The sequence below is a fragment of the Durio zibethinus genome, chromosome 25, assembly GCF_047325235.1.
Source record: "Durio zibethinus cultivar Kanyao isolate XHJ-2024 chromosome 25, ASM4732523v1, whole genome shotgun sequence".
NCBI lineage: Eukaryota > Viridiplantae > Streptophyta > Magnoliopsida > Malvales > Malvaceae > Durio > Durio zibethinus.
Window position 1 is genome coordinate 16,259,431 of NC_143186.1, and position 27,062 is coordinate 16,286,492.

The window sequence follows — 27,062 nt, forward strand, 5'->3', positions numbered from 1 at the left end:
ACTTAAACATAAGGGGTCTGATAAACGATGGCCTTTTAACTTTTAACATCAAATTCAAGCCAAGTGTTAGTGAAAACCCTTTGCCAGATCACATCGGAGGGAAAATTAATATGTTGGATAAGGAAAAAGATGTGAAAATCAAAAGATGTGTGGATGAAATAAAGACTTATTTTGAATGGGTGTATGACTGTTTATGCGAGGCGAGTATGATTTAACCATTGTTTTTGGATAACAATGGAAGTCATGGAGACCCTGACCATTCTTGTAAGTACCATGGAGGATCGATTGGACATTCGATCCAAAGTTGTGAGGACTTTAAACGAATATTGTAGAGCTTGATAGATGAGGCCATCATTGAGTTTTATGATAAATGTGATGGAAATAGTGTGAATACAGTAGGTGACGATCGTCCTAGCAAATTTTTTATTCCCAAACCTCTTACTGTTTATTATGATGAGAAACCAAAGCCCCTGACTGAGAAAACCATCTCCTCTTCTAGGACACCAATGACCATTTATGTCCCTAGTCCATTCCCTTATCAAATTGACAAAGTAGTCCCATGGAGATACGATTATGATATGGTGATGCGAGGGCCTAATATGACTTCGAATAATCAAAGTACAGAGAATACTGCTAATATAACGAGAATAGGAAGAATGACCTGAAGTGGTCAAATTTACACTCTTAAATGTCACAAAGGGCTAGGAAAAAGAAAGGCAAGATAGGAGAAGAAGACATAAGGGAAAGCCAAGATTCTCAATCGGTGGTAAGTTCAAAAGTGCAAGTTAACAAATCGGTGTCAGAAAAAGAAGCTTGTGAGTTTCTAAATATCATTAAACACAACGAGTACAGTGTGATTGACCAATTAAATAAACTACCAGCTTGTATTTCCTTACTATCACTACTATTGAATTCTGAGCCATATAGGAACGCTTTGCTGAAAGTGCCCAACCAAGCTTATGTTGAGCATAAAATTTTTGTTGAGAAGGTAGATCACATGGTTGGGAATATTATAGCCTCAAATTTTATTACCTTTAATGATGATGAAATACCTCGAGAAAGACGTGATAATGTTAAGGCTTTACATGTTACTGTCAAGTGCAAGTCCCACACTATGGCCAAAGTGCTGATTGACAATGGATCGTCTATTAATGTTATACCTCTAACGATATTGTCAAAGCTTCCAGTAGATCCCTATCACATGCGGAATAGCCATATGATTTTAAGAGCGTTTGACGGGATGTAAAAAGAGATAATTAGTGATATAGAGATCCCATTACAGATCGGTTATTGTACCTTTAATGTCATATTTCAAGTAATGGACATAACTCATGCATATAGTTGTCTAACTGGAAAACCTTGGATTCACACGACTGAAGCTATACCTTTATCTCTACATCAGAAGGTAAAATTTATCATGGAAGAAAAATAAGTTTGTATGGATGGTGAGGAGGATTTATTAGTAACAAAGACTTTAACAACTCCCTACGTTGAGGCAATAGAAGAAGCGATCGAATGTTCTTTTAGAGTTTTTGAAGTAGCAAACGCTATTTACATAAGAAAAAAGTCAAGGATACCGATCCCTTAATTGTTAAAAGCTACGAATATGGTGATCAAGCAGACTGTTGGCAAAGGCTGATGAGTCGGGCAAGGCTTAAGGAAAGCTCTACAAGGAATTGCGAGAGCCACATGCTTGGTTGAAAATAAAGAAAGATGGGGTTAGGCTATAAGCATATAGCTACTGATAAAAAGAATATAATGCTGGAGAAGAAAGAAAAGAGAATGGCATGCCTCAAAGGGCAAATTTTGATTGATGGAAAAATGGTATTCCCTTATTTGTATAAAACATTTCGTTCAGGCAGGTATGTCCATCCTGGATCAATAGAGGTCAAACAAAGGGAACTGGTAGTGGGATTGGAGGAAGTCTTTTCTCGATTTCAAATTAGAGCAGAGAAAGGAGTCATGCAGAATAAAGAGATCTTTTTAGGTTAAGAGACCCAATAATGGTGTACCATTTTGTTATATTTGAACCTTTTAACTCAAAAATTCCAATTGCTTCTGCCCAAGAGCATGCAGAGGAAATGTATGGGCTTATTTTCATTGTCTTAATAAAATGATGAATGCAATGTATTTCATTTATACCATGTTTTCTATTTTTCATTTTTCTTTTCTTTCATTACCATTTTCTTTGCCCTTGCCAAGATCAATATATATTTCTTTGTGATTACACCCATTTTCAGGTTTTCTAATAATGAACATTATGGATGACTAAGAAAATAACACCGGGTTTGATTGTAAAAATTTGACTCACATTAGTGAGCTTGATAACGATGTTGATTCAGAAGACTATGATTTACCTTATGATTATTGAAATGGATGGAACAAGAGAAGAAAATTATAGAACCCCACCAAGAATCAACTGACCCATTAAATTTGAGAGATGGTGACAATAAGAAAGAAGTTAGGATCGATACTTTACTATCACCGATGGAGAAGTAAAAGTTAGGGAATCTGCTATGAGAGTACATGGATGTATTTGCATGGTCTTACTAGGATATGCCAAGACTTAGCACAGAGGTGGTTGAGTATAAGTTACCTTTAAAACTAGAATGCCAACCAGTACAGTAGAAGTTGAGACGCATGAAGCTAGAAATGTTACTGAAGATAAAAGAAAAAGTAAAAAAGCAATTTGACGCTGGTTTCTTAGAAGTAGACAAGTACCCTGAATGGGTAGCCAATATAGTCCCAGTTTCCCAAAAAGATAGAAAAGTTGGAATGTGTGTGGACTATCGAGATTTAAATAGGGCTAGCCTAAAGGATAATTTTTCATTGCCACATATTAATACCCTTATGGATAACACTGCTACGCACTCCACTTTTTCATTCATGGATGGGTTCTCTAGCTACAATCAGATCAAAATGGCTCATGAAGATATGGAGAAAACTACATTTGTGATAATGTGGGGCACGTTTTGTTATAAAGTTATGCCCTTTGGGCTAAAGAATGCTAGTGTCATATATCAAAGGGCGATGGTCACTCTTTTTCATGATATGATGCATAAAGAGATAGAGATATATTTTGATGATATGATAGCTAAGTCTCAGGAAGGGGAAGAACATGTTGTTAATCTCAAAAAGCTTTTTGAAAGATTACAGAGATATTAGCTCAAGCTGAATCCAGCCAAATGCACATTTGGTGTTAAATCTAAAAAATTGTTAGGGTTTATAGTCAATGAAAGAGGTATTGAAGTAGACCCTGATAAAATTTGAACCATTCAAGAATTGTGAGCACCACGCACGCAAAGGGAGGTAAAAGGCTTTTTGGGGTGATTAAATTATATTTCTCACTCCATATCCCAACTTACCTCGAAATGTGATCCAATCTTCAGGTTGCTTCGTAAAAATAATCTTGGTGAATGGGATGAAAAATGCCAAAATGCATTTGAAAAGATTAAAGAGTATTTGATAAGCCCACCGGTGTTGGTTCCACCAGTTGCAGGAAGACCATTGATTTTATATCTAACGGTTCAAGAAAAATCAATAGGATGTGTATTGGGGCAAAGAGATGAAACTAATAAGAAAGAGCATGCTATATACTATTTGAGTAAAAAGTTTACAGAGTACGACGCCAAGTACCCCCAAATAGAAAAATGTATGTTGTGCCATAGTTTGGACTACTCGTAGACTCAAGCAATACATGCTCTACCATACGATATGGCTAATATCGAAATTGGATCCCCTCAAGTACATTTTTGAAAAACCATCTTTATCAGATAGGCTAACAAGATGGCAGGTCATGCTTTCAAAATATGATATTATGTATGTGACATAAAAATCCATAAAAGGGAGTGTAATTATTGATTTTCTTACCGATCGAACTACAGAAGATTATGAACCTATAAAGTTTGAGTTTTCAGATGAAGATAAAGAGCTGGCAAGAGAAGTATGGAAAATGTTTTTTGATGGGACATCCAATATAATGGGGCATGGCATTGGAGCAATGCTAATATCTCTAAAAGAGAATTACTACCTCTGTACTGTAAGGTTAGATTTCAACTGTAGAAATAATGTTACTGAATATGAAGCATGCATCATGGGGTTACAGATGGCCATTGAAAAGAAGATTGGAACACTAAAAGTATATAGGGATTCGGTGTTAGTAATTTATCAACTAAAAGGTGAATAGGAGACCAGAGACCCAAAATTAGTGTTATATCAAAAGCACATAACTGGCTTAATGAAACATTTTAAAAGAGATCCAATTTCAGCATGTTCCCTGGGAAGAAAACCATATTGCTAACGCCTTGGCTACTTTGGCAGCAATGTTCAGGTTAAATAATAGTACGAGAATTTAGCCCGTTAAAGTACAAATGAAAATTTCACCAGCCCACTGTTCAAACGTGGAAGAAGAGGTAGATCGACAACCATGGTACTATGACATTGTACAATATATCAAGTGTCAAAACTACCCAAAGCAGCTTCAAAAAATGATAAGAGGATCATTTGAAGATTAGCAGCAAGTTTTATGCTTGATGGAGAAATCTTGTATAAAAAGAGACGAGATCAAATTTTGTTAAGGTGCGTCGATGCTGTGGAAACAAGAAGGATACTTGAATAAGTACATGAAGGAATTTGTGAAACACATGCTAACGGGCATATGATGGCCAAACAGATTATGAGAGCTGGTTACTACTGATCTACAATAGAAAATGATTGCATCAGTTATGCTAGAAAGTGTCACAAATGTCAAATTTATGCAAATAAAATTCATTCCCCTTCAGTCCCATTACACGTTTTGGCACCACCATGGCCTTTCTCCATGTGGGGAATGGATGTGATCGGACCCATAATCTCAAAAGCTTCAAATAGGCATCGATTTATCTTTGTGATAATCGATTACTTTACAAAATAGGTAGAAACAGCTTAGTATGCTAGTATTACGTGGTGTGTAGATTTATAAAAAGAGAGATAATATGTCGGTATGGGCTCCCAAAAAGGATCATCTCAAATAATGCTAGCAATTTGAACAATAAAATGATGAAAGAATTGTGTGCACAGTTTAAGATCAAGCATAATCATTTAGCACCATATTGCCCAAAAATGAATAGTGCAATAGAAGCTGTGAATAAAAACATCAAGAGAATACTGGGAAAAATGACTGACACATATAAGAATTGGTATGAAAAGTTATATTTTGCTTTGCTTGCCTATAGAACATCAATCTAAACCTCCATAGGGGCCACCCCGTTTTCACTAGTGTATGGGATGGAAGTTGTATTACCAATTGAGGTGGAAATTCCTTCTCTAAGGGTGTTGATGGAGACAAAATTGGATGAGGCAGAATGGGCTCAGGATCGTTTCAAGCAACTGAATCTTATTGAAGAGAAAAGGCTCTCAACACTCAGTTATGGACAAATATATCAAAGAAGAATCATGCGAGCACATGACCAAAAGATATGACCCCGATGCTTTCACGAGGGCGAAGTGGTTTTGAAAAGGATTTTGCCATGTCATCATGACAATAGAGGAAAATGGATGCCTAATTGAAAAGGTCCATATGTGGTAAAAAAGGCCTTTTCTAGTGGAGCTCTGATCCTTACAGAAATGGACGGTGATGAATTGCTAAATCCTGTAAATTCGAACACTATCAAGAAATATTTTGCTTAAAAAAAAGAAAAAAGAAAAAAAGGAAAAAAATACAAAAAAAAGAGAAAAAATGGATAAAAAAAAGAAGTAATTCAAATTGAAAACCCGAAAAGGGCAGTTTGAATCAAAAGGTGTCATTTGAGCTGAAAACCTGAAAAGGCGACTCGAATGAAAGTGAAGCTCGAGAAGGTCTTTCAAAGAATGAAAGAGTGGCACCAAATGGATGAATTCTCACCAGAATTAAAGGAGATGACTTTTAGGGGGCTAGTTCCCATTAGTCATAGATATGGGGCAAAGATTGGTCATATGAAATCACACGTGATAAGATCATAAATGTAATGAGTTTTTAGAGAAGACCTGGTCTGAGTAGGCTAAGGTTATTCAAATGTTCATTATCTAGAGAATTGATAATTTGGTTCTTAAAATACTTTTAAGTTAACTGTTCTTTGTATCCCGAAAGGCTTATCTTTGTCTTTCTAAACCTAAAATACCCCATTAATGATCGTATTTCACACCTAATTTTAAATCAAAAATCATTGCATTTGTCATTTAAAATTAAGATAATGATTGATAAAGTTCATAATGGACCAATGCATCGCTCAAAAAGAGAATGCAATATAAGGATGATAGAAATAATAATATGGGGTCAGAATAAATGAAATGAGATTGATTGATCATTGAAGACAAAGAAAGAGAGAAGATAAAGAAAGAATTCAAAGAAGATTTTTAGAACAATTAAAAGCCAAATGGGTCTACTAGAAGACGAAGATTTTTTAAGGAGAATCGAAAGACTTAGAAGGGCAAGACTATTGGAAATGGCTTTTAAAGATTGAAAAAATTGAACCAAAAGTTAAATTAACTTGGATGAAAACGCATGATATAATTCATTGGTTGCATCTTTATCCTTTCAATCATCACAATTATTACATGCATCGGATACCTCTTGGTAAGTTGCATAAAAGGTTTCTTTATGAAACATCAAGAAGAAGTCCTCTTTTCCAAAACAAATATGATGGCTTTGAAGGTAATATGTTACCTCCAAGATAATTCTTAAAAACAAACTATCGGTTTATGGAGTACCCAATCCCCTATTTCTCAAATCATAGCTCAGTTATGGTTACTTTTATTTTCCTAACTTGCGGTTTAGTCTCGATCATCATTAATCTTTGACTCATGGTTTAATCCCAATCATTCTTATAGTTTCTCGACTTACGGTTTAATCCTAGTCGCTTTTATTTCTTTGACTTGTGGTTCAGTCTTAGTTATCTTTAATCTTTGACTCATGGTTTAATCTCGATCATTCTTATAGCTTCTCAACTTACGATTTAATCCTAGTCGCTTTTATTTCTTTGACTTGTGGTTCAATCTCAGTTATCTTTAATCTTTGACTCATGGTTTAATCTCGATCATTTTTATAGCTTCTCGACTTACGATTTAATCTTAGTCATTTTTATTTCTTTAACTTGTAGTTCAGTCTCGGTCGTCGTTAATCTTTGACTCGTGGTTTAATCCTGATCATTCTTATAGTTTCTTGACTTACGGTTTAATCCTAGTCACTTTTTTTTCTTTGACTTACGGTTCAATCTTAGTTATCTTTAATCTTTGACTAGTGGTTTAATCCCAGTCATTCTTATAGCTTCTCGACTTACGGTTTAATCCTAGTCACTTTTATTTCTCTGACTTACGATTCAATCCCAGTTATCTTTAATCTTTGACTCGTGGTTTAATGTTGATCATTTTTATAGTTTTTCAATTACGGTTTAATCCCAGTCTCCTTGTTTTCTAATTTACGATCTAATCCCAATCTCTTTATATTCTGACTCGTTGTTCAATCCTAATCACTTTAAATGCAAAAATCACAGCTTAATCTTGATTGATGTTATTCTGACTCACGGTTCAATCTTAATTTCTTTAATCCAAAATTGCAGGTTAATCTCGATTGTTGTTATTTTTTGACTAATGGTTTAATCTCAGTCTCTTTATTTTCTGACTTGTGATTCAATCCAAGTTGACGTTATTCTGACTCGCGGTTCAACCTCGATTTCTTTAATCCAAAATCGTAGTTTAATCTCAATTGTTGTTATTTTCTGACTCGTGGTTTAATCTTGATCTCTTTATTTTCTGACTTGTGATTCAATCCAAGTTGACGTTATTCTGACTCGCGGTTCAATCTCGATTTCTTTAATCCAAAATCGCAGTTTAATCTTGATTGTTGTTTTTTTTTGACTCGTGGTTTAATCGTGGTCTCTTTATATTTTGACTTGTGATTCAATCTAAGTTCAATCCTGATCTTGTTATTCCTTTAGCTACGGTGTTGCCCCGATCATTTTCTTTATTATCCGACTTGTGATGTTGCCTTAATTGATTCTTTATTTTGCAACTCGCGATGTCATCTTGGTCATTTTCTTTATCACTCGAATTGTGGTTAAAAAATTCATCAAAAAAAAATAAAAGAAAAACTTTTGAGAAATCCATGATTTGCTTTCGGACAAAATCGTTGTCTTTGTCTTTGTCATATTCCTAATTCTCAGTATTATGCAAAGAGGGGCAACTGTAGACATCGATTTTATCCGGTATATTTATATATATATATAAAACAATAATGATTTTAATAATAATAATAATAAAATTGGTTTAATTAAAATAAAAATCAATTAATTATTAAAAAAGTAGAACATAATAGAAAAAAATAAAAAAGGAGGGGATGGCAATGGTGCCTTCCCTAGCACCACTGCCACCATACCCTACCACCTTATCCCACCCCTCTAATCACCCATATCACTGCTCGTTTATCCTACTACCCATACCCTATTTACTACCCATACCCTATTTACTACCTTCACTGTCAGATCAAACAAAAAACAATAAAAATGGCATAGGGCTCGTGCTTGCACCCCATGTTGATCTTTGTGCCATGCATGGTCGAAGCTCTATAAATAGAGCTCTTGGCTGAACTGTAAAAAGGAGAAAAGGAGAGAGAGTGACGTTGTAAAAAAAAAAAAACAACACAATCCTCCCCATAGGGAGGAACCTCAGCACTGAAGCTCCTTGCAAGAGTAAAAAAATCAGATCAGTCTTCGTTTTACAAAAAAAAAAAATAAAAAACTCAAAAAAGTTCAAACTCCGATATACGCCAATCGGGGCTTGTTCTCTCGAAAAGGACCTTGAATCTAAACTTAAGAGGCTGAGAAAAGCATTACGGTGAATTTCAAAAATTTTTTGATCACCAACAATCACCGGATGACCACCACCGACGACTTAAGCAGCGACCAGACGATGAGAGCTCTGGAGCTCTCCCCTCTTTTTTTTTTTCTGAAACAGAAAAATAATGAACAAAATTTTTTTTTCATTATATATAAAGGCCTAAAGGCCAAAACGAAGTCGTATTGGGCAAGGGAAGATCCACGCGTAGACTTGGACCTGACCCGGGGTTTGCGCAACCTACCCGTCAACTCGATTTCTCAGCAGCCTTGAATCAATTTGATCAGACTTGACCAAACCACTCCCTAGATCGGCCTGAATCGTGCCTCAGTCAGCTCAATCGAACCGTATGCCGAACCGAACCTTTTTCGATCCAACCGAACCATCATTGATCGGATCGTTGACCAGTCCGATTCAAGTAAAAAAATTTTTTTTTTGAAATTTCTAAATTTTTTTATATATTATTATTTTTGTTATTTTAAGTATTTTTTTTATATTTATGCATGATAAGTTTTTAATTTGTTAGATAAGTTTTTTAATTTTTTTAATAATAATAAAAATGAAAATAAGTAAGATAATGATTAAAAATATATATTAAAAATGCTTAAAAATAATAAGAATAATAATAGAATACTTATTATTATTTTTTCTGCCTAGATGTTGGGGAGTTATTATTAATAAATTTTTATAAAAAATTATATATAGGAATTTTTTTTATTAATTTTCAAAAGTCATTAAAATCAAACTTGCTTCGAAAATCTGCCTAGATGTTGGAGATTTTTAGAGATGTTCGTATTTTCTTAAAAAAGAAACCTTAAACACTAACCCTAAAAATCCAAAATCCCTTAAATCAAAATCCTAAACCTTCCATATCCTAAAATTCAAGCCTTAAAATCCTCTAAACCTTAAAACCAAACCTTCAAAACCTCTACTCAAACCCTTACTCAAAACCTTCTGAAAATCTTAAGGACACGTGTGGGAATCCCATTTGAAATTATTTGTTCCTGAATACTACCTAGATGATGGGGTATTTAGGAAACTTTATTTCTTTAAGTTTTTCATATGAGTTCTTAATTTACTTTAATAATAAGATTAATGAATAAAAAGTATAATAGTAAATTGGGATCTTAAATATAAACAGTCGTACCTAAGCTCTGCCTAGATGTTAGAGAGTCGGGGTGGTTTCATTATACTTAAGAATCCAACTTTAAAATTGCATCTTATCCTACATAACATTTATTGGCATACATACATTAGCATGTTATTATTAGAGATTATTTGTATTATTCTATCTTTAATTTTTATTTACTAGTTGGTAATAAAACATTTTGTAATAAAAAAGAATAATACATTTTTTAAAAATTTTTTTTGATATTATAAAATAAAATAAAAATAACATTCCGAAAGAAATAATTATTGGTACTTTGCCTAGATGTTGGAGAGTCACCAACAATTTTCTATAAAGAGTGTTAATTCATTTTAAGGATTGTTGTGTTAAATCTTAAGCGAAAAGAGTTATTTTAAATTCTGCCTAGATGTTGAAGAATTTTAAGATAATTCTTTAAATTAAAGATTTTTTCAATATTTCTAAATAAAAACTTTAGCAAAAATATTTTTTTAAACGAAGGGAATTAGTATTAAATTTCAAGTTAAAACCATTTTTATCCAATACCGAAAATAGCGCATAATTAAATGGTACCAATTTATGGGCGTTGTGCGGGTGCTAATCCTTCCCCATATGTAATCGACTCCCGGACCTAACCTGATTTTTTGTAGACCAAAATTTATCTTTTTGATAAACTTTAAACCCGTTTTTATAGTTTTATTAAAAAGATAAACTTTTGGGTGTCCAATCACACCCTAACAAGGATTAATGGTGACTTCCTTTTATTTTTCTCGATTTTAAAACACCATTACGTCTGGTGGTCCCAAAACTATTATGACAGTAGGTCAAACTGAATGATCTTTTATACAACTTTCTATTAATAATAGTATACTAAGAATCATTTTCTTATTAGAGCTTTAGCTTGATTTTTGTCCTTGGGTAATTCTTCTATCATTAGATATTTTCTAATTGAGAGCATCCATGAATCCTTCTCTTTAATTTGGTCGACTTGTTTCTTGTCAATGCTCTTTTTTAGTAATTCTTTGACCATGATGTATGCCGAGCTCTCTATTGTGATTCTAGACACTACCTTGGATAGCGAATCAACTAATGTGTTTTCTAACCTTGGCCCTTGAGAACATTGCCAAATGTGCCTGTGCCTTGTATAGATATTTCTTTATCCTTTTTCTCTGGCTTGGAATTCTCCATTCACCTATCCAACCACTAGTTGCAAGTCACTATACACAAGGAGATTTTACACATTTAGGTTGATAGCTAATCTCAAGGCCTCGATCAACGTTTCATGATATTATTCATTATTTGAGGTTTTGAACACCAACTTTAACGGATATTGAAATTGCATGTTTGCTAGGCTGATAGAATTAGACTGGCCTTACTTTTTTTAGTAATGGTTGACCCATTTGTAAAAAGTTCCTAGGTCTCTTCTTTGTTCTTGTCATCAATCATGCTAGCTATTTTTTTGCTTTAGTTGAGGTACATTCAACAACAAAATCAGCTAATACTTGCGACTTTAGGGTTTACCTGGGTAACATGTGTCAATCATACTTACTTAGCTCAATCATCCATTTAATTAGCTAGCCCAACAATTTGGGCTTTTACGGGATTTGCTTGAGTGGTTGGTTGGTCAATATGTTCATTATGTGGGATTGAAAGTACGGTCTAAGCTTTTTGGTTGAGGTTACGATAGCTTAAGCTAACTTCTCTATTTTTTGATAATTGAGCTCTATCCCAATCAACACTTTACTTACAAAGTATATAGGCCTTTATTTTCCTTCTTTTTCTCATACCAAGATTGAGCTAATAGTCTAATCTATGGTTGCAATGTATAGGTATAACTCCTCATTATGTCTTGGCTTTGACAATATAAGAAAAGAGAAAAGGAACTCCTTGAACTCTTTAAAGGCTTGTTGACATTGAGATGTCCATTTAAAGTTAGAAAGTTTTTTGAATATCCTGAAAATGGTAGACACTGATCTATTGATCTTGACATAAATTTGCTTAGTGTGACAATATTTCTTGTCAGCCTTTATACATCTTTTTGAGGTCAACACTTTTATATCCAAAATAGCTTGAACCTTTCTAGGGTTAACTTTTATTCCTCTATGGTTGATCATGTATCTTAGGAATTTTTCCAACGTAACCTCAAAGGTGTATTTGCTTGGGTTGAGCTTCATGTTGTACTTTTTGATTATGTTGAATGTTTCATCCTAGTTTTTGGGATGTTCAACTAGGCTTTTACTCTTGACAATTATGTCATCAACATACTTCTTAACATTATGACCGATTTGATCCTTGAACATTTTACTAACCAATTTTTGCTAGGTCGCCTTGTATTTTTTAAGCGGAACAACATCACCTTGTAATAGTACAAGCTTTTTTTGATCACAAAAGTTATCTTCCTTTAATTTTCCTTTAGCATTTTAATTTGATTATAGCCTAAATATGCGTCGATGAGCTGAGCAAGTCATGTTTAGCACTATCATCAACCTGTTGATCTATACTCAATAAAGAAAATTATCTTTTGGGCAAACCTTATTAAGATATGTTAAGTCAACACACATTCTCCATTTTTCACTATGATTTTTCACCATGAAGATGTTAGCTATCCACTTTGGTAATATGCTTCCCTGATGAAATTGGCCCTTAGTAGCATGTCGACTTCTTTCTCAATGGCTTTTTATTTTTTAAGGCAAAACTTCTCTTTTTTTTGTCAAACTAGTTTCATGTTTGGATTAATGTGTAACCTGTAGACCATTATTGTGAGATCAATTCGAAGCATATCTAAAGGGTTCTATGCAAACAATCAACATTATCTTTTAACACCTACACCAATTTTTCCTTTTAGTCGAGCTTGGCTCCTATTTACATATATTTATCCTTATTATTTTAAAAATATGACACAAACATGAGGTCTTTTGTTATTTTTGGTCTACTAATAGCCATTTTAGGCCTTTAGTCAATGACTATTTCCTGTGAGAATTATAAATCCTGACATGAGTGTTGAGGTGTTAAACTCATTAGTTTAGATACAAAAGTATGATTTGAATAGTTAGGTAAATGTAGTCATTTGCATATTCATAAAACAAACTTAAGAGCTTAGTCAAAAATTACCTTTGTATGATTTTAATGCTAGCTTAAAAGTTTAGCATAAAAAATTTTCAAAAGGTATTTACATATTATAAGCTCAAGAGCTTAGTGTTAGCTCTTAAAAGAGCATTTCTAATTTTTCTTCAACCTGGTTGGTCTCACGCTTCTTACCTTGATTGTTTTCTTTTGCATCTCAAATAGTCTTGACCTTGACCTTGACCTTTGTCTCTCTTTTGGCTTAGATTTCCTTGACTTTAGTTGAGCTATCAATTTGCTTCCCAATTATACCCCTCATGGTTGTAACGTGGTATTGTCTTGTTATGGATTGGTCTCCTTAGACTTCTTCAACCCTATTTAAGGTAGGAAATTTAATCTTAAGATGAATAGTTAAGCCAATAATTCTCATAATAAATTGACTTGGCCAACCTAAATCATGTTATATGCAGAGGGGATGTCTACCAACATGAATTTGACGATCAAGGTGATACTTATTAGCTCGATCCACAATGTGATCAGTAATCTAATTATACCTTTTACTAGTACTTGTTCATTTCTAAAGCCGATCAAAATGGTAGTGAATTGCTTCAATATCTCCTTAGTAATCCCCATCCTTAGCATAGTTGAAAAATACAAAACGTCGATCAAACTCCTATTATCAAATAGGATCCTCTTGACCTTATGATTATAAACCACGACTTGTATGATGATGGCATCATCATACAAGAACTAAGTCCCTTCCAAATCCTCCAAGCTAAAAAAGATTATCTCGTCCTTTCAACTTTTCTGCTTATTAGTCATGGACCTAATGTGGACACCTCATTTTATCCAAAATTTTTTTAAAAATTGAAAACAGGCTTCAACTGTAAATTGGGCTCAATTGAAAAGATAATTTAACTTAATTTTTGGCTTAATTTTACTTTTATCTTTGAAAGATTTTCGGGATTTAATTTCACAATCAATTCACATTAAAATGATGTTTAGAGGTTTTCAAGATTTAATTCCAGAATCAATTCACATTAAAATAAAATAAAATAAAATCACAAATTTAAGGAGAATTGATTTAGCGTGGATTTTTATATAAATTTGTGATTCAAGCACACACAACTCATTCCTGAAGACCTGGATGATCTCCCCAAATCTCTTTTTAGCTTTCCTAATTCCTCAACTCACAAGGCTTGCTATGCTATTCTACAAAGTTGGGTCTCAAAAAGTTCATAACTGGTTGCATGGTACTCTTTCCAGTTGCTGTTACATTTCTAGTGACATGGTGGTTTATTCAATTTGTTGATGGTTTATTCAGTCCAATCTATGCCAGGCTTAGATTTGACATATTTGGCCTTGGGTTCATTACATCTCTGTTGTTTATATTTTTTATGGGCAAATTTGCTTCATCATGGCTAGGTGTCTCTATTTTCTGGCTTGGGGAATGGTTTATCAGATGAATGCCTTTATAAAGCATATATACTTAGCCTCCAAACAAATTAATGCTGCTATTTCTCTAAGGAAGTAATATGATGCCATTTTGGGAGAGGCTCTGACCCACTTGCGATTTGGTTGATTTGTGCACCTGCTTTTAGACCCAACTCGATCGCAGGTTTTTTTTTTTTCATTTTTTTTTTATTTTTATTGAGTAATTTATTATTATTAATATTTTGTAAAAGTTTCCTTATATTATTTTTAGAAAATAATATAAAAAAATAAATAAGTAAAAATTTTTGTTTTCAAATAAATTCATAAATCCCATTAAACTATTGGAGAATTTTCATAGATTTAAATTTTATAAAATCCACCAAACTATTGAAAAATTTTATAAATAAATCTCAAAAAATGAAAAATAATTTTTTATCCTTCAAACTATTAGAGGTTTGCTTCCTAAATTAAGTCTTACTAAACTATTGGAAGACTTAATGAATTTTCTCAAAAAACATTTATAAATATTTTTACAATTAAATCTTATCAAACTATTGGAGGACTTTACTAATTTTTTTGAATAAAATATATTAATAAATCTGACAACGAAGCCTTTTTAGGGTGGGATACTAGTCTCCATGAATACTTTTGAGGTGAGAGAATTATCTTTAAGTGCTACCAAATTATTGAGAAAATTTTAAGACTAATTTTCAATATTAAATATTTTGATAAATTACAAACATGATCAAGGCTTGAATAATCTGAAATCAAATTAGAATCATCTTTTGATGAGTGTTGTGAGGGTGCTATAATTTTTCTCATATGTAACTATACTTTTAAACTTAAAATTTGATTTCATGGATCGAAACTTATTATTTAAAGATACCTAAGTCAATCTTGAGACTCCTCTTTAAATGGGATAGATTCAATCAGGTGGCCAATCACACCTAAACAAAAAATATTGGTGGCGACTTCTCAAAATCATATCCAATGGTAGGTCCATGAATCTGTTCAATATGACACCTATTGGCCATAATTGTCCCTTGATCAAACTTCTTTTTGGCTGATGTTAAAGTCCCACAAGTTAGTACATTGATAATTTTTGCAATGGGCTTATTTTCTACATTATTTTCTCCATCATTCTTCTAGTCAGCCCTGCAGTCAACATCACCTCAGTTACTCGTTCTTTTCCTTTCCTCTTTGTTCCTTTTAGACTGTACTTCTTTATCCTTATTTCTAAAATCCCTTTTCTTCTATCCTTAGCTTTTTTGGTACACAAACTTGTTCAACCAACCTTTGCTGATCAAATTATCTATCTCACTTATCAAGTCAATACAATCATTGATATTATGTCGTAATCTCTATGAAAGGTACATCTTTTTATTAGGTCTTTTCTACTATTTTGCCTTAGTGGCTGAGGCTATTTGAGCTCGGGGTCCCTTTCTATTTGTATTAGAATCCACTCTCAGGAGGTATTCATTGCAATGTAGTTATTATATCATCTACTAGGGCTTTTTACCCTAGGTGAGCTTTAGATTTTTTTTCTTCTTAGGGAATTGTTGATTTCTTTTCCTGTTTTGGAGCTAAGATAGGGTATGAGCCTTTTTCACCTTGGCTATTTTTTATTATAACTTTAGCATTGATGTATTTTCAGCAATTAAGAGCACGTTAACTAATGTATCAATGGCTCTAGGAAGAGGGTGAGATTGAAGTACTATTCCCTGTTACTTAATCTGCTTGTTAGGGCAATTGGTGCAATAGCTTGTTATAAGTTTTTCACTTGAAAAGCCTTAGCATTAAAACATGTGGCATTCTCTTTCAAGGATTTATTTCTTCCTTGGTAGATAGACATCAAGTTTAGTGTTGTTTTCATTATTTGTCAACTGTTGACAAAGTGAAATAAGAAAGATTGGTCGAGTTGCTTGAAGGAGTTGATGAACCTCAGCCCCAAGCTGCAATATCATGATTGGGCCACCCTCTTGAGTGTTATGGCAACCTTTTACACATAAGAGGCTCGTTAGCTCCTTGTACCATCATCTTAGTTTAGTAAAGTTTAAGTTTATCAAAGGATCAAATTTACCATTGTAAGTCTCCAAGATTGGCATTTTGAATCCTTTTAGTGGTTGAGCTCAGTTTATGTCCTTGCTTAATGGGGAGGTTTCCAAGAACTTCAACTCGTTATCAAAGGTAGAGGCTTTATTCTTTAACTCATTTTCCATTGCTTATATCCAAACTTCTTAATCTTTATTAGGTTATAGCTCTGATGTGTCCTGTTCAAACTTTTGGGTGGTGGCATATGTTTAGGCATTTGTAGGGTTGTGGGTTATGGATGTTTCATCTTCATCAGGTGCTGATAGGTAGTGTTGTCATTGTAGGTTAGCAACTTTTGTGTTGGTGGGTTCTTGGGGTTGTTGGGTTCGATGCTTTGAAGGTTTATAATGTAGTCAAGTTTTGTATCATTTCCTTTAAGGATTGTAGTTGTTGGGTGAGTGCTTCAAATTGTTTAATGGTTGGAGTTGCTAGTACAGGTTGGTTAGGATTTTGTTAGTTGAGTTAGGTATCAGTCCCAACTGTAGCATTATATCCTTTCTTAATGACTTTTTTTCTGAGTGCCATATTAGCTCGACTAGATTAAAATCTCCCAATTTAGTGCACTAAAATGTTGGTGCTAGACTATCTGCAAAGGTTAAAAATCTAAAAACACTAGAGAGGGACATTGGTCAAAAACAAGGTTAGAGATTTCTCCAACGTTTGTACTCTAACACTCAAGTCAATGCTCAATAAGAGAGTAAAAAGAAAAGGAAATCATAAAGTATGTATATAAAGTTCAAGTTGGTTTAAAAGTACCTAAAAGGGGATACTTATACCTTTGCGATAGGTGCACTAAGCCTAAGTGGCTTAGGCTCCAAGTAATAAGACAAGGGTTGACATCATTGGCTCAAGCTAGGCTGGCAGTCAGCAACCCAATCAAAGGATGACAAGTCAGCATTCTATGTGCCACCAGGTGATTAGCTGAGGTGACCAAGTTGACATGGAGCTTGAAAATGCAAATTGGCTCTAAACATTAGCTAGGTTAAATTCACTAAATTGCCATCATATGACTGGTGAGTCACATTTTGGGGTGAAAGCTCCATTTTGCCCTTTGGACCCTAAAATGCCCTAACAGTTTCTAGGTCTATTTAGGGAAATAGTTTATTTGGAAATTGCTGATATGAAGATCAATAGTTGACAATATTTACTTTTGCAGGTTGTTTTGTGGATTTAATGATGTATACTACCTCTTCCTTGGGTATTTAAACAATCTTTTTATGCTGAATAGACAACATAGTTTGTCAAAAGAAGCAATGAGGCCATGTTTGTGATTGAATCATATAGAACCTTGAGAGACAGAGGTCGATACCCTATTAATCAGATTGTTAAAGATTTTGATGGAAGATTTGCCTTTGTTATCTATGATAGCCAAACTGGAACTGTCTTTGTTGCACTAGTAAGTCATTATTCCAAGTATCAGAATTGACTTGTAGTATCAAGAAAATGGAATTTTTATCCAAATGGTATCCTTAAAATATTATTTGTTAGCTGCCTTAGTACTTACTGGAGTTGCATCTTTGATATTCCAGGGTTCTGATGGTCGGGTTAAACTGTACTGGGGAATTGCAGCTGATGGCTTAGTGGTCATATCTGATCATTTTGACGTCATCAAAGAAGGCTGCGCCAAATCCTTTGCTCCCTTCCCAACAGGTACTTGATAGGTTCTTTTTCCAGTGAAATTGGTTCAATCTTGCATTGTTTCAAATCCAATTAAATGATTCCTATGAAATCTTTGTCTAATAAAATGTTAAAATGGTGATATTATGAATCTGATTTAAATGGTGATTTGTGGGGATTTCCATGATTCATGTTCCACAGTGAGGAAGGTTTGATGAGCTTTGAGCAGAATAAAATCAGGGCAATGCTAAGGATAAACAGTGAAAGAGTGATTTGTCAGGCTATTTTTAAGGTTGATGTCTACACAGGAGTTAATAGCATTCCAAGGGTGGGGAGTGAAACAAATTAGACTCACTGGTATTCACATTAATAAAACTAAAACACCTTAACAAAAAAAAGGATGTTATGCAACTTTACTATCCAAAATGATCAAAGTGAAACAAACACTAGGATTTTTTCGGCTTTTTAACAAGTTCTTGATTTTTTATGTACTTTTCTTGTTTCATTTTTGGTAATTTTTTTTCTTTGGGTTTGTAATAATAACCAAATGCCTACTAATATTCTAATATTCTACTTTTTTGAAACTTTTTGCCCAATCTAAAGTATATTGATTTTAATGTGCAAAGGACCTAAAGTAGATTTTGAAATTTCTTTTTAAGTGTTTTGATTTTATTTTGTTGTTCTACATGATATTTTTGACTTTTATAAGAATATATATATATACACTTTTGGGAAGATAATTGGAGCAAAAATCGAGTAAAAATAAAAGAAATGCAAATTTAGGATTTAATTCAGAATTCAATTGGTTTATAAAGAACGACATTTAATAGATATAAATTCAAATTTTAGCTTTCTAACTCTTTCTCTTCTATGCAACATTACTATAAAAAACATATAAAAGTATATTAAAAGTAAATTGCCACGAACATGATCAAAGTACTTTTGATAAAGAATTAATTGAATTTTTAGATCACATATGAAATTAATAAAATATTACAAAAAGGTTTAAGAACGACTGAAGCAATATACCCTATTCTTTGTCTAAGCTTTGAATCCAATGTAAGATCCTTTGGGATTGGAATGAATGATATACAAAAGTTTCAAAAAAAAGAGTGGACCATCTCATCGAACCAAGCGAGTACCGGTCACTGGAGTTGCATATAGATAGGTCAAGATGGTCATCTGATTCATATATGAAGTCAATAAAACATCCTTTCACACGTAAATCAGAAAGCACTGTAAAACTAACATGATCCCCGCTTTGTAATTCACCCTTAAATTTCCAAGAGCTTATCCACGTGATCAAGTTCTCGACTTCAGGAATTCCGACGAAATGTTTACAATGGGTCCACTTGGTGTCTTTGGTCTCGTTAACAATTTCAACACGAGGTAAAAAATCAAATGTTTTGTCAGTGTCAGAAAAAAGAAGGATGATCGATTTTAGCCAACTAATCTTTTTGCCAAAGGGCACCGTAAATGAAATCTTAGACCCCCTGCTTACAACATGAAGATCATACCAACCCAATGGATCATAATTACTCATTATCCCACAATCATATAAGACCTGTTGCATTGAGTAACAAGTAAATTTCATCATTTGTTATAAATTCGTCAACATATGGTTAAAATATGAATAGACTATGTTCACCAAGTGTCATGTGGTGAATTCTATTAATTTTCCATCCAAATCCAAAGGAACAGACAGACGAATGTATTTTGAATAAATTCAAAGAAGCCTTAGAGAGAAAAATAACAAACCTGTGGGGAAGCAACCATATTTGATTCCTTTAAGAGATTGTAAATTTGTACTTTGGCATTTCCATTAAAGTTCAAACTGAGTAAGTCTTCTTCACTTAGGTCCAACTCGATGTTTAACTCATTGTCTTCATCTTTTCCTAAAAATTTTGATAAATAAATATGTCAGTATTATTCATAAAAAGAAGTATCATTATTATTATTATAATTATTTATTATTTGAGTTGCATATGTAATAAAAAAGAGTTTTTTATAAAATTAAGTTCGATTTTTGACACTCATAATTTTAATTATCCAAAAATACGGTTTTTTCATTTCCTAAGCCTGGTCATTCTCGTTTAAACATTTGAATTTAAATTAATTGTTGAAAACTAACCTTGATGAAATTGTTGAAGTTGTTCACATACAGAAGTAACGTTGTTTCCCGATTTACATCTACCTGCAACTCCAAATTCTTTAATGTTCAAAATAGAAAACACCAGGCAACTCACAGTATCACCAGCTTCGAAGTGGAAACGCTTTACTGGCCAATGGATTAACCACAACATTGTGTCATTATTGGATTCTGGAATTCCAATGAAACTCGAGTAATAAGCAAAATCGATCTGCTTGGTATCGTTAGAAATTGCCACACATGGAGGACAGTAAAGTATATCTTTATCATCAACAAGAGAAAACACGATGCATAGGCTGAACCAACTGATCTTTTCATCGGGAAAATCATATGATGGGAAAGAAAAAGAAATCTTTGACACTTTACTACGATGCTCGAATGAGATTGGGACCTCACTTCCTGAAACGAAACAACTAGTGATACCACATTCATGGAGTACCTGTGTCATTGAAATGGTTAGTATTTGTGAAAAATCAGATAGGGACAAACAATACTGAAAAATATGGTCAAAAGCCGTGTATCCTATTAGTAGTGTGACATGTTGGTAGATTGTTAAATTTTTAGCTTCAGTGACATAGTTGAAATCTTGGTAGCCGCGTATAAACAAAAAATATAATAACTTAAAAGATCAAGAAAATTAAGACCTTTGGGTTTGTAACAACTTTTGTGTCTGTAAGATAGTTATAAATTTCCACTTTGTTACTTCCAATAGAGCCCACATTGAATAAGCATTCGATCTGTTCCACATCAAAGTTTTCAGTTGGTTCCAACATGAACACTCCTTCAACCTTAGTTAGCTTTTCACAACCAAAAATAATGCACCTTTTGAAAGACAAAAGGTAATATAGACTTGACATTCTATTTATTGATTCACAAATTTTGATGTGCCGGCCACTAGAAGTTATTGGAAGCTTTGGAAGTGATTGGAGTTGTTTGCAAGAAGATAGTAGAAGTTCCTTAAGCTTTGTAAGGCTGATAATGCTCTGAGGCAAGCTATGAATTGGGTTTCTGCTTAAATTTAAAGATTGCAAATAGGGTACACTGCTAAGATCACTGGGCATAACATCATCTGATAGTCTACAATTCTCCAGACTCAACTTGACCAAAGAACATGGTAAAAACTCCCAAAACAAATTCTTTTCCTTTCTTCTTTTCAATGATAGCCAAGACGACCATGACTTCAAGTCAAATGTAGCAGTTTCATCCAAACCAAGCACCTTCAATGATTTCATACACCGCAACTCCTTCGGCACATGATCAAGTCTTAAGCAACCGGATAAAATTAGCTTTTCAAGAGATACCAACATACCAATGGTACTTGGAAGTTTCCTTAGATTTTTGCAGTCTTCAAGGTTTAAAAAATTAAGAGTCTTTAGGTGACCGATGGATTGATCAACCTCAATAAGATTTATGCAATCTTTAAGCATCAATTTCTCAAGGCTCCGGAGTCCTGAAAAGTTTGGGGTTTTGAGAAGACCATGTGAATGATTGAGATTAAGAATCTTCAAATTTGGAAGACACTGTAAATTAAGAAGAAATAAAAAACATTTAGATCAGATATGTGTTGTTGCTTCATGAAAAAAGAAAAAAAAAGTTGCAGCCACACACCTTTGAATCCTTCCAAACATGTTTTAGGCTACTTCTGCGCAAGTCAAGAACAACTAGCCTCGAAATCTCTAAGTCTGTTGGAATATATTGTAGAGGAAATCCATGCCAACGCAACCATTTTAAGCCTTTCGGGAACTCTCTATAGTCTCCTTTGAGTTTTCCATAATCCAGCTGAAGCAGTTTAAGTCTCTGCATCTTTGTAAATGCTTCAGTTTCCATATCTACCTCATTTGACATGAGAAATTGATTTTTTGATTGATTTACAAGATGTAGCAATCCTTGTAGGTCAATGGTCAAGCATTTAACAGTTTTTGTACCCTGTTGGAGAAAGAATTTCTCTTGAACAAAAAAATTTTTTAAATTGCAAAAAAGAAACAAGAAGATGAAAATGAAATCTCTTACAATTTTTTCTCGTATTACATCAAATGCATCCTTATGCCACAACCTGCTTCGCTTCCCAAGGTCAAGAGATTCTTGTCGAACAATTTCCTTTCCCATATCTCTAATCATTTGATGCATCTTTAGCTTATTTTTTTCATTAACAACTAGGAGAGACCTGCAAATAAGATTTTCAATACCAACTGTTGTACAGAAATCACAACCATCTAGAATTGTAGTTGTGTAATCTTTATCCTTCCCAATGAAGAAACAAGCTATGTCAAGGAATAAATTTTTATCATGATCATCTTCCATGGAATCATAGCTTATTCTTAGAATCTTTTGAATTTTGCTATCTGGGATTGCTTTCAATTTCTCCAACGCACTTTTCCAAACATTCGTACTTTTTCCTGATAGTGAAGAACCCAAAACTTTAAGAGCTAATGGAAGCCCACCACAATGTTTCACCACTCTTCTTGCGTACTCCATAGAATTGATCTCAATCGGGCAACTCTTTCCGAAGGCATATAAGTTAAAAAGCTGAAGTGATTCGTCAAAAGTTAATTCTTTCACTTCAAATTCCTTGCAGATGTCTCTATAATTGGATGATGATGATTCCAAATTTAGCAGCTGGGTAGTGAAAGAAGCATTCAGCATGGATCGATGTCTGCTAGTTATGATGATCTTACTTCCTGGATGACAAGCTACTTGGGTTCCGATTATTTTAGTTATTTTTTCCGCATCATCCACATCATCGAGAACAAGAAGAACTCTTCTACAGCATAACGCTTCTTTGATCTTAATAATTCCATCATCTGCATTGTGTATTTTGTTTACTTTTCCCCTAAGGATATCTGAAATAAGCTGTCTTTGCAAACGAACCAAGCCATTGCTTTCTTGGCTTACTTCTCTAACATCAGCAAGGAAACTGTAGCCTTCAAAATTTTCGATGTTTTGATTGTAAACAACTTTGGCAATGGTTGTCTTCCCAATCCCTCCAATTCCGCAAATTGTTGCAATGCCAACTTTATTTGATCCATCTCCTTTTAACCACCAATTAATGCATGTCACAAGAAAATCTATTCCAACTAAATAAGGATTGATATGTAAAACGGTGCGATGGAGTTTATTTTGAACATGCTGAACAATATCTTGAATGAACTGCGATTCATGCCTACAAATTTTAAAAGAGAGATATTAAGATAGATATTGAAATAGATATTTGAAATATAACTAGTAGGTAAGACCTTAAATTTCAATAAAAATCATTAACAAGTTTGTTTCTTTCCTACCTAATTTGGTTTTGTAAAAGTTAAAATTACAATCAATAAAGATTCAATTGTGGAAACCTTACAAGTATTTATTTATGTATTTATATATATATCATAATAGATATTCAAAATATGCACAATGAGATTGAGGTGTTACGCAAGAACAATTCAACACACATTTTTAAATAGTAGGCAAATAGTATGGAACTTGCTTAAATGTACCTATCTTGCAGAACCATGCCTCCCAAATCTGCAACTTCTTTTAAAGCAGCCCTCCATCTTTGCACCATATCCATTTCGAACTTGAAGGTCTTCTCATGTCTAGCAAAGGCTTCTGCATAACTCCCTGTTTGCCTCTTGACTTGGGATGGATCAACATCATAAAAAACTGGCAAAACATTATGTTGGGAGGATTTCCTATGTTCCATTATCTTCACAAGTTCATTAAGACACCATCTTGATGAAGCATAATTTTTTGAAAAAACAATGATAGATATTTTTGATTGATGGAGTATTACTTTTTCGATTTCATCCCATATATTCTCTCCTCTCTCAATTTCATCGTCATCTCTAAAAGTGCGAATCCTTTTTTGCACTAAAGCTTTGTAAAGATGATCTGTAAAGGTTTTACGCGTATCTGTACCTCTAAAACTCAAAAATACATGATAAGAATGCCGAAAAAATGACGAGGAAGATTCGTGATCCATTGGAACAACGACTGAAGAAGAGCCCTTCAAGAAAAATCTAAATTAGCTGATGAGGCACTTAAAATAATGTAGAACAATTTAATAATATCATTAAATGAAAAAAAATTAATAACAAAACGTCAAGGCATATTATATAGAAACCAAGATCAAAGAATTTTGCTAACGGCTAGTTGTACGTTTGTATTTATACTCTCTGCGAAGAGCAAGTGGAACTCACCTTTTTCTAATAAGAAAAAACTATTACATTAAGCCATTAACAACATTTTCCACATATGTTAATCATACAAAATAAAATTTCATTTTTAAATAAAACTAGAATAGTTAAACTGTTTTTTTATTTAAAAATATTAAAAATTGAATCATAATCACTTGAATTAAAATTTTAGCACTTTAAAAGTTAGACATATTATTGTTAATTTCTCCCATTATTCTGTCAAAATTAAAAAGATATATAATTATATATATAGGAGGGATCAACTTATTCAATGTAAAATTTTTTTTAATTTTACACAATTTTTTAATCATTAATTTTAATAGATCTAAGAGATGAGATTAAACAAATTTTCTTATTTTTATTCGTCTCTTTCATCCCTTAGATTTATTAAAATCAAAGATTAAAAAAAATATAAAAATAAAATGTTTTGCACTGTATAAAAAATATTTACACTGTAAATATATAAAATTAAAAAATGTTACACTGTGTAAATATATATATATATATTATACGTCAATAATTAATCACAATTATTACTTTAACAAAATTAATTTGTTATTTATTATGTGTACTCTTTTAGAAGAAATTTTTTAATTCATTAATTAGAAATTTGTTATTAATTACCTGTAATTTAATAACTGAAATTTAGGAACAAAAACTAAGATAATTTTTTTTTTTTTGGAACAAGATAAAGAATATATATACATACCTCGACTAAATCTAGGCTTTTATACGGAACTTATCCTATTTTACCACTTAAAATAACAATTAAAATTTTGTTTGATTGTTATTATTAATTTTTTTTTGCAAAAGTAAAAAATAAAAATTATCATTTTCTACAAAATAAAAAATATTTGTAAAGAATTAAAATGTTGAAAACTTGACTTTATAATTAATAAATCAAGCATTATAGACAATTACATTTGTATTTTTTTTATCTTTTTTAACTTTTAAACATATATTATAAGTCTTATATTATTATACAGGGTTCATTGATTAGGTGGAAGAAACATTGCAATCCAATAATATAAAACGAAATGTTATCGAAAAATTAGAGCAATCCTTAATGAACAAGTGCAGTGGTGGATGGTAGTAATTTTGCTGTAGAAGCTTAAACGAAAATATTGGCTAAAACTAATTAATTTTGGTGTTAACAATGCAAAACATATAAATGTAGAAAAATGTTAATTAAGGTGACATTTAAGGAAAGAAAACATTACTTCTCTTTTTGAATTTAGTAAAAGTAATGCATTAAATGTAAAAACTTTCCTAAAATAATAATTGAATAATTTTTAATCGTTTCTTATGATCATCCATTAATGGGACTCGTAACTATAAAATAGACATGCTATTGATGGAGCATAGGCATGATATTAACGGTTCAAATGTTTGCCTAGATTTAACCTATACAATCATTTGAATTTCGATTTTATTTAAGTTCGACCCTAATTAAAAAAATAGAGTCAAGGCCCAATTAAACCCGTCAAATTAAAATTTCTTTTTCAAGCCAAAATTGAAATGATAATCATTTCAAAGAATGAGCAAATCACACTAAAATCTAACACAGCAGCCTTCAATTCAATCTAAAATTCAAGCAAATTACCAACACTTTGATCACTTTAATTTACGGCATCCTTCGATTTTAAGTTTAAATTTTAATCTAAATTCTAACTACACAAGATTATAAATCAACACCTGAAACAAACCTTTGTAAACTAAAAAAAAAATATACAGTAAAGAAATCAACTCCTGCAAGCTAATGAAAATTTGTGACAAGAAATTAAATAAAAATATTAGACATTTTAAATTGATAATTATGATAACATTATACAAGAAAATAAATAGAAAATAACAAAGACAAGAATAATTTTACCTTAGAGACCAAATGTGTACTTGAGAAAGGTGGGAGACAAATGAGAGAGATAAGAGTTTGAGTGATAATGGTTTTGGAGTGAATGATGCTATATAAGTATATATGAGGAGAAGAGATGGTGATGGTGATGATGTAGATGGTGAACTTAGTCCCAAATTTTCAAAGATGAAGAACGACCGCCATCCCAAGCCATCAATGACTTGAATTTTAATTTGTTAGGTAAGATTGAAAATTTTATTAATCTAATGACTAGTTTTTGTTTTATTTATTTTACTCTTTAGTGCTTTTTTACTTGTTTATCTTTATTAATAATTAGCAAATCCTTTATCTTTATTTACAGTTAGCAAATCCTTAACATTACTTATTTATTAGCTAAGCATATTTATATAGAGAAGGATTAACTTACCCTAATATAAAATTTTTATTAACTTATTAAACATATTTATTAACTTACACTAGTATAAAATTATTAAGCATATTTATTAACTTATTAAGGATTAACATTACTTATTTTTATTAAGCATATTTATTAACTTACACTAGTATAAGATTATTTAGTTTTACAAAATTTTTAATTATTAATTTTAATAAATTCAAGGGATGAGATTAAACTATTTTTTTATTTGTCTCTCTCATCTATTAGATCTATTAAAATTAATAGTTAAAAAAAGATATAAAATATGT

General features: G+C 32.4%; 1 protein-coding gene and 1 pseudogene across 2 annotated transcripts; one reads left to right on the forward strand and one right to left on the reverse strand.

The window, feature by feature from the left end:
* The first annotated feature begins 13,738 nt into the window (after positions 1–13,738).
* Positions 13,739–18,527, forward strand: LOC111290503 (uncharacterized; annotated as a pseudogene).
* A 493-nt stretch (positions 18,528–19,020) lies between these two features.
* Positions 19,021–26,559, reverse strand: LOC111276184 (TMV resistance protein N-like). Of its 2 annotated transcripts, XM_089754789.1 has the most exons (8): positions 26,379–26,559; positions 23,807–23,945; positions 22,338–23,487; positions 21,936–22,253; positions 20,972–21,847; positions 20,310–20,766; positions 19,937–20,073; positions 19,021–19,742 (listed from the first exon to the last, which is right to left on the reverse strand). In XM_089754789.1, the coding sequence occupies exons 2-8, from the start codon at positions 23,878–23,880 to the stop codon at positions 19,209–19,211; spliced, it is 3,546 nt and encodes a 1,181-aa protein (XP_089610915.1). In that variant the 5' UTR covers positions 23,881–23,945; positions 26,379–26,559; the 3' UTR covers positions 19,021–19,208. The 2 variants fall into 2 exon arrangements, with proteins under 2 accessions (XP_089610915.1, XP_089610914.1); XM_089754788.1 differs by lacking the exon at positions 26,379–26,559 and having other exon boundaries at positions 23,807–24,375.
* Positions 26,560–27,062: the final 503 nt, after the last annotated feature.